General features: G+C 39.5%; 1 protein-coding gene across 1 annotated transcript; it reads left to right on the top strand.

Moving 5' to 3' along the window:
• The first annotated feature begins 227 nt into the window (after window positions 1-227).
• Window positions 228-11,693, top strand: r3hdml (R3H domain containing-like). Its single transcript, XM_018688051.2, has 8 exons — window positions 228-527; window positions 998-1,116; window positions 7,931-8,015; window positions 8,645-8,977; window positions 9,989-10,107; window positions 10,238-10,340; window positions 11,121-11,236; window positions 11,558-11,693. The coding sequence occupies exons 3-8, from the start codon at window positions 8,010-8,012 to the stop codon at window positions 11,682-11,684; spliced, it is 804 nt and encodes a 267-aa protein (XP_018543567.1). The 5' UTR covers window positions 228-527; window positions 998-1,116; window positions 7,931-8,009; the 3' UTR covers window positions 11,685-11,693.
• Window positions 11,694-13,705: the final 2,012 nt, after the last annotated feature.

The following is a 13,705-nucleotide window of genomic DNA, read 5'->3' as shown; positions in this document are numbered from 1 at the left end:
GCCCACCTTAACGCCTTTTAACTCTGTATCACCTCTATGTACTACAGCGCACTGCGCTTTATCATAGGTGACAAATGGTGGACAGTCCATCGGGAGCACTGAGACATTTCCCGGCAGTCTGAGGGTCGTTTTGGCCTGCTGCATTGCCGTACCCACCGTTAAGGTATCCAGGTGTAATAAAAGTCGTAAAATAATGGCTTAAAATAAATGTACTGTGGTGCTGCAAAGATGTTGTACAACGCCAAGATAGCTAACTTCCTCATTTGATCACCTGCGTCATCGCATAGGTGTGACGGTGGGTGGAGTGAACTATCTTGTCGTCACCATAAACTCTTTACTTAACGCGGCGGTTCTTGATTATGTCGACAAACCGGAGAGGAAGTTGAATCCGCTGAGTAAAGTAACAAGTAACTAGATAACTTTATTAGCGGACTCATTCAATGTCATTCATCCCCAGACATCATCATCCACCAACCACTCCTGTTCGGTCGCGCTACGTCAAACCGTGGTCGTCCATCTTGTTGCCGGTTAGTTAAATGAATTAACTCAGCTAGCTCTGTCGTTATTAGGTAGCTAGCTAGCTAGCTAACTGATTTATATATATCGGTATTTGTTCTGTAATTACCGTGGAACCTTTAGGCTCACTTTAACAACACCACCACCACAGACTAGACATAATTATAGTGTGATAATATAGCATTATTGTATAAGTATATTAATGTATAAAGCATTTTTTCCGCTTATCTACTGTTTGAGACGCGCTAGCTTGCTAGCAAGCTAACACTAATTTCATCCGTAAAGTGTCCAAGGGTTTACTTTGAACTAAAGTTGAAATGTGTTTGTTTCAGTTCAGTTTGTGTAAAGGATTGAAATGCGGGTTAAGCTGAGGTACACTTGTATGTTTTTTATTTCCACTACAATATTATTCTAGAGGAGGCTGGTAACATTTACATATAAATATAAGTTGACCCTGTGTTTACTTTCTTCACCGACACAGATTAAAATGAAACGACTGCATCAATCAAAACTCAGCCTTTGGAAAAGAAAAGAGCCAGCACAAGATGAGGAGTCTGAGCCTAAAAGAAGGAGAGAAGATGATGGAGATGAGGCTCGCAGGTACTGTTCACTGTACCCAGGGTAGGATTTTTTTGGTGGAAACAGGAATTTTAGATTTACCACAGTGTTATATAATATGTTTAGTCAGTAAATATAGTGGAACTTATTGGCCCAATATCCGGCATAATATTGTATTATTGTATAAATACGTTCTCTGTATACAACATAGATAGTTGAAGCCTGTGTACAGTTCAAGACACATTTCTATAATTCAAACCAAAATGATTCCTAACTACTCTGGTACAATTATATAAACAAATAGGGTTATTTCACAAAATTAGTGGTCTGGTGGTTTGCATGAATAGGGTGGCCTGGGGTGGGCTCAAATTACCAGCCTGATTTATTTTTTCAGTCCGACCCTGATCAAGATCAAGACACGTTATTTGTTCCAATATGGGAAATTTAATTTGGACATGAATGTATTTTGAATAGAACCAAAAGAAGGGAGATGCACTGCTACATTATTTATCACATTTATCACTGAGTTTCATTTGGACACACTGCTAACTATTTCTGCTGCCCATTGACATCTAAACACAGTCATTATAATGTCAGGTCATAGGATATTTTAACTATGTCTATACCACATGTTCAAACTGAGCCCAGAAAAATATGTTTCTTACAAATGGAATGAGCTAAAAACATTCAAACTATTGAACACCACTTGATTGTTTTCTATAATGTGGAACTTGTGGCTATATTGCATGTAAATCATGCATTGTTGTAAATATCTAAGCGTTTGTCTATATTTATGACAGTAAATTGGGTCCAGCTCTTGCTGAGTCATGACAATTGTTCTGGAGGACTATAAATCTCCTCTCATAGCATCTGAATGCAGGACAAAGTTTTGTCCTTGATGCACTCTGACTTGGCAAACAAGCCTCTCCTAGAAATGCAATTTTCCAGGCACGCCTGGTGTTTGGCTGATTGCTCTTCATCCACTGTTGCCAGAATACAAACTCTGGCAGCAGGCGAAATGCATCTAAATTAAATGGTTACATATTACAATTCAGACATCTCAACCAAAAGAGTTGATTTAGAGAGGCTTCAAATTTCTGAGGTTATATAAGGTAAAACCTTAAAAATTTGATGCATACTAAAATAGTGAAAATGGTCCACAATTTGCCTCTGTTGCTGCTAGACTCCAGATGTGAACATGCTAAATGCAAACACTGTGATGGAAACCTCTTTCAGTATGAAAATGTCAAGCAAACACGAGAAAGGGGATGAAACATAAAAACTCGCCTGCAGACGTCTTGGCTGGTTTATCAAAAGGCAGAGGCTTTCCTGTGCAGCATAGAAAATGTCACCGTGAATTATTAAAACAAACTCTTCTTGGCCTAACCCTGAAATTATTCCAACACTCAGGAGGAGATGCTGCCCATTGATTGTGCTGTTTTATTGTGTGCCTGCATGCTGACACTGCAGAGAAATGTGCCTGTTGTAATATTTTCAGTTTTCTTTTTTCAATGGCTGATTCGTCAGTACATTTGATTTATTCTGTTAAGGAAGATATTTGTTTTTCTCAGGGAATGATTTCAGGGAAATTACACATCAAGCAGTTACAGAGCAACATTATCATTCATTTGGAGCCAGGTTTGTGTCCACTCCATGAATGTACGTCCAGTATTCGCTGTCTTGTTCACTCTGTTTTGTGCTCCACTGGCTGAAATGTTTGGCTCTTCAGCTGATTTAGCTGCTCCACTCTGTTCACCAGCTGGTTGGTAACTGTGTCTCTCTGCCTTTTGGTGCTGGGTAGGTAGTGTACAGTGGGTTTATCGGAGCTTTTTCAGCTGGAAAAGGCTGATGGGAGCTGATGGAAAACCAAAACAATGTCGCTAAAAGCTCCGCAGAGTTGGTGCTGTATACAATTATTCGCTTTTGCATCAAACTTCCTTCACTCCTTTACCTGCCGACAGCTGTTTCTTGCTGTGGAAAGCAACAGTAATGTCAATTCTTGTTTTGCTTCAATTTCTATCTTCTAACTTCTTTTCCTCTGCTGAAGTTAGCATGCTAACCAGCCCATCTTGTAATACCACTTTGTGATAGTGAGTCACTGTAGCATCCAGTCAACCCTCAGTCCAACATGGTAAGATGGAGACGATGTATTGTAACTCGTTTCTTGTAAACCCAACGATAACTGAGGCTCTTGGTAACTAAAAAGCTGTCAATGCTAACGTTGGCTACATAGCAATATCAAAAGCTTACATATAGCACCTTCAATGCACTTGCATTAGTTTGTCTGGGATAAATGTTGTATTTAGTTTCCCCCCCAACTCCCATAGTTTTTATAGATTACCTTGAATCATTGGCTTCTGATTGGTTCGTAATTCAGCTTCATTCAAGTGCTGCTGTGAAACTACTAGAGTTTTAGATCATATTCGGACATTTTTTCCTGTGAGAGGCACCAGCTGCTGTGCTGTTACTCAGACAGGACTGAATGGCCTGGCTGACACCTGAAAAGCTGTGGCTCCGGGACCTCAAATACAGTTGGTACAAGGTTTGTTTTATGTTCCTTCTTGGGTAAATACAGGAGGCCACTGAGTTCTCCTCCTCACCTTTCAGACACGACAAGGTCACAGTGAGCTTTTGTATGCATGCGCCCTGCAGTGCCCCGAACCAGACAGATGATGTCATGCTGCAGGGGGTGAGGGAGGGTCTCTGGGAAAACCGTCTGGTCTGGTCTGGCCAGGTCTGGCCAGGTCTGGCCAGAGAATCATCCTCTCCCAGGTTTGACCCATTCCAGACTGTGGCTGCAGAACATTTCTCTGTTCAGATTTCCTGAATATTTAAGAGACAGCAGAAATATCCAGCAGTACCACCTGGAGACTGCTTTTGTTTCATTGGTTTTAATACTGTAGAATTGGAAACTAAATTATAAAAATTTGTTTGACTGAAAAAAAAAACTAAAGCTGTGAATTCTTAGCTCTTTCACTGACAATAGTATTAACACAAATAGGTCTTAATAGCGATTTTATCATGGTGTATGCATGTTGCGACCTCACTGTTTTAAAGCCTTTTAAGGGTCATAAAACTAACCATGGTCTGACCACACAGACTCTACAGTTTAGTGGATGAGTGCTTGGTTGAAAGTTTATTGTCTTTTTAACCCAGTAAATTCTATATGCAATAGTCACATTTCCACTGTCTTTCTCTGCCGGCTAGAATCTGCTTTTGTATTATTCAGCAGGAATTCTTCAAAAATGTTTAATTCTCAAGACCAGTAGACCTCAGTCAAACATACTGACATTGCTCCACCGTCTATCACTCTGTCTGCACAACCTTCACCAGTTTGATGGATCTGTTTTATATTGCTGCTCAACATTTCTCCCCTCTTTGATGTGTGATGATAGAAATATTAACTATGTGACAGAACTGACACGCATGTGGGCACGGCTAAATTTAAACGTAGGATGCTGCAAGTACAAGGCTTCACTTTTAGCATGGTCAAAAGTCAATCAGCACAGTAGATATGGCTCTAAAGATAATAGTTTGGCTGCATCAAACAAGTGAGACGTGTTTAAAATTCAAAATAAAGAACAATTTATGAAACCCTGTATAATAAAAATGTTACAGAGAACAGAATTCATATTTAATGGTGAGTTGTAGACAGTGAGATGGTCCTTCGGGCGAGTGGAAAAGCAAACTGGTCAAGCGTAAAGATCAGCGATAACATGCGACCCTGGGTTTTAACTGAACCTTGAGTGTTGTTGACCTTCTGTATGCCAAAGGCCCCCGGAGCCTCTTTGATGGATCCTTCTGTGCATTTTACACACAAGGTCACAAAGTCTGACAGGACTCTGCTGAGCCTGTGTGGAAGTATGCTGCGAGCCTTTGAAGGGCTGAGTTCAGAGGGCTCACCTGAGCAGCCAGGTGACATACAGATACTGTGTGCATTTCACCTATTGAAGAAGGCCAGTAACTCATTGGATGATTTAGTCCAGACACCCTGATATTTTAAGTGACGTGACTTAGATGTAGATACACTTATTAACTATGGATTGCAGCTAACCACTGAGTTATTCTGTGACATTTGTTTGAATTTAAAAATATTCAATGTCTGGCCAGGGACAGATTATAACTAGCTTTTTAGGCTACCTCAGGCCCTGTCAGATAAGCTAACAACAAAACAAACAAGCAGAATTAAGTAGTTCATCTGTGACTGGCTCTGACTTTTTAGTCATTCTAACACTGTGGCTCTAGAGATGATAATATTATTCAGTCTGCCACTGTGATCCAGACTGAAATCTCTGCAACACCACCTGGCTTTTATTTTTGAATGGACTGGCAAGAGATTTGGTTGAAATATTCATGGCCCCCTCAGAACATATAGTAATAACTTAACTCCTCATGTAGTGCAGCCAGTCTTCCATCCATTAACTACACCGCTAATCCCCTGAGGATCGTTGGTGGGCTGGAGCCAATCCAAGCCGACGCCCTGGTCAGGTTGTCAGTCTATCACAGGGTCTGTGGTGCAGATATTAGGTCAGATTTTTAATTTGTGCAGCTTTGATTTATGCCCAGATAGCTGCAAAACTAATGACGTCAGCATCATCTTGTTGATGTTACCATGCTAACATGATAAACTAAGTAGGTAAACATGATAAACTGCTACACAGCATGTTGGTTTTATTTATGAACCAGCTCTATAATCTGGTCTGGCAGTATTAATGTGTCAAAATGACGGAGGAGAATGTGAGTAATGTGGGTAATTGCTCCCCGATACATTCATATCCATGTCTACGTTTGAATTGATTTGTATAACTTCAGTTCAACTGTTGCATGTTCAGAATTTGGCTGTTAAAGTACTGGAGGTTGTAACTGGGCTAAACTGACACGGACTCATCCATAAACTGTGAACTGGAGCTCGCTGTGAGTGCCAGAGTTAAAGAGTTCATTTCATTCTGTGCACACAGAGCTTTTCAAAAATTTAGATTTCTCACAGTCCATGACATTTCCAATTATCTTACACATAGCAGATGTTTTTTTGGGGGGGGGGTAAGAACATATAATTTCGGGGCAGTGGCATGACTAAATGATTGCAGTGGGTTTCATAAAGGTGCCAATCGCATTATGGAAACTAAAAATTATGTCATATTAACATCAGATTTCATTCAATCTTGTATCCTAACTTTAATTTCATGTTCTAGTTGTTCCCCTGTGTTTGAATCCTGGTCACAGTGATCTCTTTGACCCTGGTAGCTGCAGAGCCAGGTGGTGCAGTGTACCTTGGCAGAGTCCTCAGTCTCTTGTTAGAGTATATTTCACATGGAAGAAGGTCTGGGGCCCTTTCTGAAACCAACAACAGCTGGAGATGAGCGCTGACTCTGCAGCCACTTTTCTCCCTTTTTGTTTAATATGCATTCTTCACCACATCGCTCAGTCCTTCCCCACGGCGTGCTTATTTAAACATTTCATTGTGTTTTATTGGAACAACTCAGGGAGGTCATGGGGCAGCCAAAACATGTGCTCTATTACTAGTGTAGCAGACTCTTGTAAGGCAACCTCAAGCTCTCAAATAAAGAATTCAAATATTAAGGCCTTTTCATATAAAGCACAACACAAATATAGAGGTGAAAATGTGAGATACTTGCCTGCGAATATACAGAAAGGGAAGCGCCACTCTGGCCAGTTGTGGACATATTTTTTAGGCTGTTTGTGGGACAGTTTTAGGTCATGTTGTGGATGTGACTGCTGCATTTGAGGAGGTGTGAAATCTCTGAAAAATCGACCTCCTTTGGTAGCGCTTTTTTGTCGTGTAGTATTTGCATTCATAACAAAAATGACAGCCCAAAAAACGTAAATTGACGTGCAAATTAATGGTGCGAAAAAAAATGCCCTTAATTCCCCTTGTTAGCATTAATAAGCAATATATATATAAACAGTAAATAATGTAAATGTTTGCAGGCATAAAGTCTTTATGTAAGACTTTGAGTCAGTTTACATGTTTTAATAATTTTTTTCAATGACGTGTGTGAACAGGTTGAAATGTGATTTCTTTGTTAAGGACTTGGATGTGATGTGTGCACTCCCTCCCGAGCACCTTGTTTGAAGGCTAACGTCAGCTCAGAAATGGAGTCCACTAACTTGTAAGCACAAAAAAACAAAAGAATGTTTTATATAGTGAAGCTTGTGCGGCCAAATGGGAATGTGACCGATGTCGTGGTAAAACCAGGGTTCACTGAGGGACCTTTTGTGCTAGCTAGCAATCTGATAACAATATTGTGCCTTATTACAGTGCAGCTTTAGTTACCTATCTAGCAACATGATGCTGGCCAATCATGTTCAGTCTGGTGTATGTCCCGTCACCATCTTGACCTGTCTACACAGAGCGAGCATGAGCGACAGGATGCTGACTGCAGTTCACTTAATGCCCACCAGTGTCTTAAATAACAAGGTTTTCTGAATGTTACACATTAAACCTTTAAGGGTTTGTTGATTTAGTTGCCTGTAAAGCGTCCATAACTGGACACTGATATAAAGACAGATCATTGATGATTGTTGTTAAGTAAAATGTGTCTTTATAGGAGAAGTTGTGATTATTGAAAATGTTGTACCTAAAGAACAGTGTTGAACAAGTGTTATTGATTTCTTCCATAAAACAAATCAGACATGTTATTGAGCCTATAAACAATGAAGGTGGTCACTGGTCAGTGAAATATTTTATGATTGCAACGTCCGTTATGAAAGGCAATTTCCTGCAGTAGAGAGAAAGACAGAGACAGACTGTAAGTTTAGGAGCATACAGGCGGGTTTTGTGCTCTTGGCCCAGTTAAAACTCCCTGCCACACATGACAAACCGGCTTGTTTGCAGAGGCTCGTGTTGAAGCGAGGGTCTCCTCTGCTTCTCTGCTGCTCGTCTGGCTCTGTCTGCTCTGTGAAAGGATCCACTGATGATGGTAAGAGACTCAGCTTTTCTCTTCTATGTAACAAATAAGTTTATTTATAGGAAGCTGGTTTGCAGAGAAATATTTACAGATATAACAGATTAATTAAGTGCATATGTTGAATGATTTTTAGTTTAGATTGTGACTGCATATGTTTTATGCATATGCACATGTTTTAAGTATTTATTCGGGGAAGTTTTTCAGCAATATTCAGATAAATTTTATATTTGAAAGTGAGTTTGTTTACATTGTCTGTAATTAAAGATGTAGACAAAGTGAGGAAATATCTGTAACATAATACAACTACCATGTTTCATAGTTTTTTGCTTCATCACATCAAACTATTTAACTGCACAAATTTTCAAATTAAACTTTACTGATCAGAGAAATGAATCACTTTAATTATGTTATCCCATCTGCTGCTGTGTCACTTGACTGATGTGTTGTCAGCAGGTGAAATAAATTCTAAATGATGCATGAGTGTTTAAAGAGTTTTTATTCTCAATGATCACATCAAGTTAATGAACCACCTGTTTTTATATTTTTCATGAGCTGAAATCAAACACTTTGATCCCATCTGAGCTTCTGTCATTCATTTTCTTTGTCAGTCTGATGATGATGTGAACTTCTCTCCTCCTCAGAGTTTCACAGGGACATGGAGCAGCTGCCTCCTCCTCTTCCACAGAGCTCAGATGGGTGCAGCTTGTGTTCAGCTCTTGTTGGCTGCCACCCTGTGGATGGTGCCTCACATGGGAGCTGCTGCTGCTGTGTTGTCGAGCCCCGCAGAGCTGCTTAACACGACCCAAGCTGGAGCTGACACACAGTCAGACTTCAGGATGCTCACTGGAGCCACCGGAGTGGCTCGCAGCAGACGTAAGCGAGCCATTTCATCCAGAGAGATCAACGCTCTGCTGGATTACCACAACAGAGTCCGCTCTCAAGTCTTCCCCCCTGCAGCTAATATGGAGTACATGGTGAGGAAACAGTAAGCAGTGAATCAGACCAGGAGGGTTTTGGGTTTCAAGTTTATCTTCAAATACAAAAAGTGCAGAACACACACTAGAATGCATTCATAGATAGTAAAGTTGAGGTAAAAGCACCACATTAACGCTCTATTCTGAGTCCCGGGGACTTGACACCTTGATACTTCAGTATTAGTAGTACTCCTAATTTTATGATAAATACTTAAAAAATAGGTTTTAATCAACAACATGTTTCAGGAATCAGCTACAGAAAATGATCCTGTACTTCAGTTTGCAGTCTCCTAGACTACAGTTGTTAAATACAATAGATGAGTCTGTTTGGATATTTGTTACTGTGTTTTTTATCTCTGTTTGTCAGAGAGGTAAAACACTGAGTAAGACATCTCTGAGGTTTAACTGCCAAGCATTAAATCCAAAACATTAATAATGTCACCATGTGGGATAACTACTGTATATCTGTCTGTAAATTATGTTTTGGCAAACAAACAAATAATTCTGTAAAACATGAATTATTTGGTGTAATATTTATATTCTATGATCATTTCTGTATTTTTTTATTACCTATATTAAATGTGTAAATCCAGTTTGTGTTATAGGGATGAATTTTCTTTTCCACATATTGGGTTAACACAAAAATTAAAGGGAAAATGTAATTGATTATTGTTTATTTTCACACATACAGCAGTGCACGTGGCCCAAAACCAAGATGAAATACGGCCAGTCTCAACAAAATACAAGGGTTAAATGAAAACAGAACAATCCCACAAATGCTTATAATGTAATCTACATCCAAACAAATGGGTAGAGAACTTACTACTACAAAAAACAACTTTGCTTGGTCTTAAAGAAATATATGCAAATATTTTGACTTCAGTCTTATTTTTATTCTTCTATCTATCTTCTATCTTATTCAAAGAGCAGAATTGTTTTCCTGTTCTCTCATAGAGCAGACTAAAACGAACGACGTCTGTCTCGCGTTCTCTCCTTCTCTTTTCTCTACAGCTGTGGGATGAGGGGTTGGCCAAGTCAGCTGACTCCTGGGCTTCACGATGCGTCTGGGACCACGGTCCAACACACGCCATGAAATATATGGGCCAAAACCTGTCAGTCACTTCAGGAAGGTAACGCAGAGATCTGTACTCAGACTCACCTCTTGGTCTGACTGCAGACTGCATCCACTGTATGAATGTTGTGGGTTAATTGTGGAGACATTATGTCAGTAATTTGGATGAATGATTGACTGATTGACAGGTACCAGTCCATCACTGATCTGATCAGGTCCTGGTACGATGAGAGGCACCATTTCTCCTACCCGAACAGATGCAGTGGATCTGTGTGCACTCACTACACTCAGGTACAGTCTGCAGATTTTCTCTCCTCAGAAAATACTAATATAAAACTACCGTAATTTCCAGACTATAAGCCGCTACTTTTTTCAGATGCTTTGAACCTTGCGGCTTAAACAATGATGCGGCTAATTTATAGATTTTTACGGGCTAACGAGCTTCATGCCGCAAAAACAGTTAGACACCTGCGGCTTATAGTCAAGTGCGACCTGTATATGTACTTTTTTTTTCTTTTTAAATTTAGTGGTGCGGCTTATATTCAGGTGCGCTCAATAGTGCGTAAATTACGGTAATCAGAATGGATTAGTTCATTTGTCCCGTGTCCAGACTCGTGGATTTGTTACAGTACAGTACAGTGTAATACTGATGAGGCCTAAATAAACCTTCTCTCCTGAAAGTTATATTTATATAAATGGACGGAGGAGTTTACTTCTGCACCATCAGAACCATCAGTGTTTGTTTTCCCTGAAAGATATTGGCAAAAAAGACGGCACTACATGAAAAAGTCACCTCAATTTTATTTAGGGACATTATGAAAGCCTTTTCTTATCCCAGGTTTATATTTTTATTTAAGCTTCATTCTTCTCTTCATGTGTTTTTGCACAGAAATCAAAGTGTAATTGTTAGATCAAAGGGATGGCTTTGTGTTTGCCATTGCATAGCCAATATATGACATAAATACATATGACATTAGTTGAGTTTTAAAATGCGTCTTTTCTGTAGACAGATGTGGACAGGTTTGAGTTTGTGGATTTAAGCATCAGAATGTGCTTTGTGGTTTCTGTTAGATGGTGTGGGCGAGCAGCAACAGAGTGGGATGTGCTGTCAGGAAATGTTTCAACATGTACGTGTTTGGGAGCACGTGGAGGGAGGCAACACTGCTGGTCTGCAACTACTCTATAAAGTAAGGAAACTGACCGGTGTTTGTTACCCAGATGAATTAATCAGATCAGCACCAAACAGGACAACACAAGTGTTTTTAATCCCCTTTATTTATAATTTACTATTTAAAGAGAGAAAATAATCTAAAATACATTCATTAAACAAAAAGGAAGCACTTTAAAATAATGTTTTTACATCATGCATACCTTAGAGACATTATCATCAGGCAATGTAACAGGTATCCTTGTTTTTTTTAGGTAGGTGTTTGACCTGAAAATACATGAAAATACATAAAATGCATGACAAAGCCCTGCAGCTGACACTATGTCCGTATGTGTTTCAGGGGAAACTGGGTGGGAGAAGCTCCCTATAAGACTGGGAGACCTTGTTCCGTGTGTCCGTCCAGCTACGGCGGCTCCTGCTGGAGAAATCAGTGCTCACCAAACACAAAGAGACTCTCGAGTTATTAACACAGCAGTAACTAACACAACAGCTGCATCAGAAGACACTTAGAACAAACAGAAAATAACGTAGCTGTTCCGGTTACCACTATGTTCAAAGTAAATCTTTATTAATGAATGTCACACACAGTCGAGTTGATGTAGTGGTACAGAATATAAAAATGTTTATATTTTAATTGATCATCCACGTCACTGACAGAATAATATTGAAAATGATAGAAATTATTTTCTTTTATTGGGTGAAGATGTTTCCTATTTTTATACTTCATGAAGGCATCTTGGAGTTTTTGCACTGTTTTTGATGATTTCGCTGGTTTGAGTGACTTTTGAGAGGCATCAACCAAAATTTAAGCACTTTTGTTGTACAGATTATTCTTCCTGTAATCTTGGATGTTAGTGATTCTGTGTCTAACCTGATTAATAAAATATTTTCCTCAGTGTGAAAAACTGTCAAGTAATCCTGCAATAGACCTGAATGTGTTTAATTCATGGTTGTCTTTTTGCTCGACTGAACATTAATTAAGTTATAAATAACTGATGGCGCTGTATATCTCTAGAAATAATCTGCTGTTCAGTCCTCGTGTTTATTCTCTGCTGCTGCAGGAAATTTTCTGTCCTGCATTTCACCTCATTACGTCTCTCCATTTCCCCCTGAGAGACTTTCTCTGCCATAAAACGGGAGACTAATGCAGATTTTATGGTCTAAAATATGAGGGAATCAGCTCTGCCTCCCCGACCAATTCATGGACCCACACACACACACTCACACACACTCACACACATACACACCACAGTCGCTAACAGCAAACATGTAAAATATTTGATATGGAAGCCATTTTCGCCCGGCAAACAAAGAAAGTTCCTCACAAACAAGTTGTTAAGAGCAACCTAGCTCAGCACTTAGGCGACTGTAGTAACCATTTATTTATCAGCTCTTTATTCAGACATGGAGAGTGACCGGGCTTCTTTATGTTCTGCTTGCTCTCCATTTTTAATATTTAATATTTGGAAAGAGCAGCAAACAGCATCTGTCTGAAGGTGGAAAAGTCCTTCCACCAGCACCTGAGAACTCTCTAATTAACACACTGTATCACATTTCTTTAGTCGATACATAAACAAGAGCAACAGGTTGATTTGTTGGGAAAAGAAATAGTCCAGTGAAACCACAACTTGTCATTTTTTCTAAACAAACAAGTAGTAACATGTTAATTCAGCAGCTTTAGACAGATTTTGTTCCCTTCAGACAGAGCCAGGCCAGTTGTTTCCTCCTGTCTCCACTCTTTATGCTAAGCTAAGCTAACTGGCTGCTTGCTGTAGCTTCATATCTAGCGTACAGACATGACAGAGAGTAAGTGTTTCCTCAAATTTCGAACTTTAAATGTTAGTTGCAAGAAAATGTGATACAATGAAGAACTGAGTGATACTGATCTTCTAAACTAACTCATGGCACGAAAGCAAGTCAAATGTCAAACTATTCCTTTAAGAGACTGTAACTTACATGAAAACACTGACTGGGTTGTCCAGGTAAATAATGGTTAACACCATCATTAGTTTTTGGGAATAATTCTGAAACAGCAGCCGTTCAGCTGGTACGCTGTGAAATTGTCTTCATGAATTAAAATAGGTGCATGATTTCCATTTCTGCCAGTAAACTGTGGACATAATGTTTTTAAATTAGATTTCTGACAGTGTCTCTTCACGTTTGTTTTCGGGCCCAGTTCTGCGGCTGACAGCTAAAGCAGTAAGCGACTTTTTCCCCTTCAGTCAAAACAAAATCAGTGACGTCACCCATCATACAGTTAGTGAGCTGCCACCCTCAGTACATTCTCCACTCCTCTCTTGTCTTTTATGTCACTCCCCACCCTCTGCCTTTCTCTCTCCATTTTGTATAAACTCTGCTTCTTATTCACTTCTAATCTGTATTTGGAAAAAAAACACCTGTTTGGTGATGAGAAAGCGGCAAAAGCACATAATAACTTTATGTCTATTTGAGTTTCTATCATCATGTTGCCATAGTTACAGCTGCTATA

This window comes from Lates calcarifer, linkage group LG6, assembly GCF_001640805.2.
Source record: "Lates calcarifer isolate ASB-BC8 linkage group LG6, TLL_Latcal_v3, whole genome shotgun sequence".
Taxonomy (NCBI): Eukaryota; Metazoa; Chordata; class Actinopteri; family Centropomidae; genus Lates; species Lates calcarifer.
Note: the sequence above shows the minus strand (reverse complement) of the source record. Positions and strands in the feature narration are given on the sequence as shown.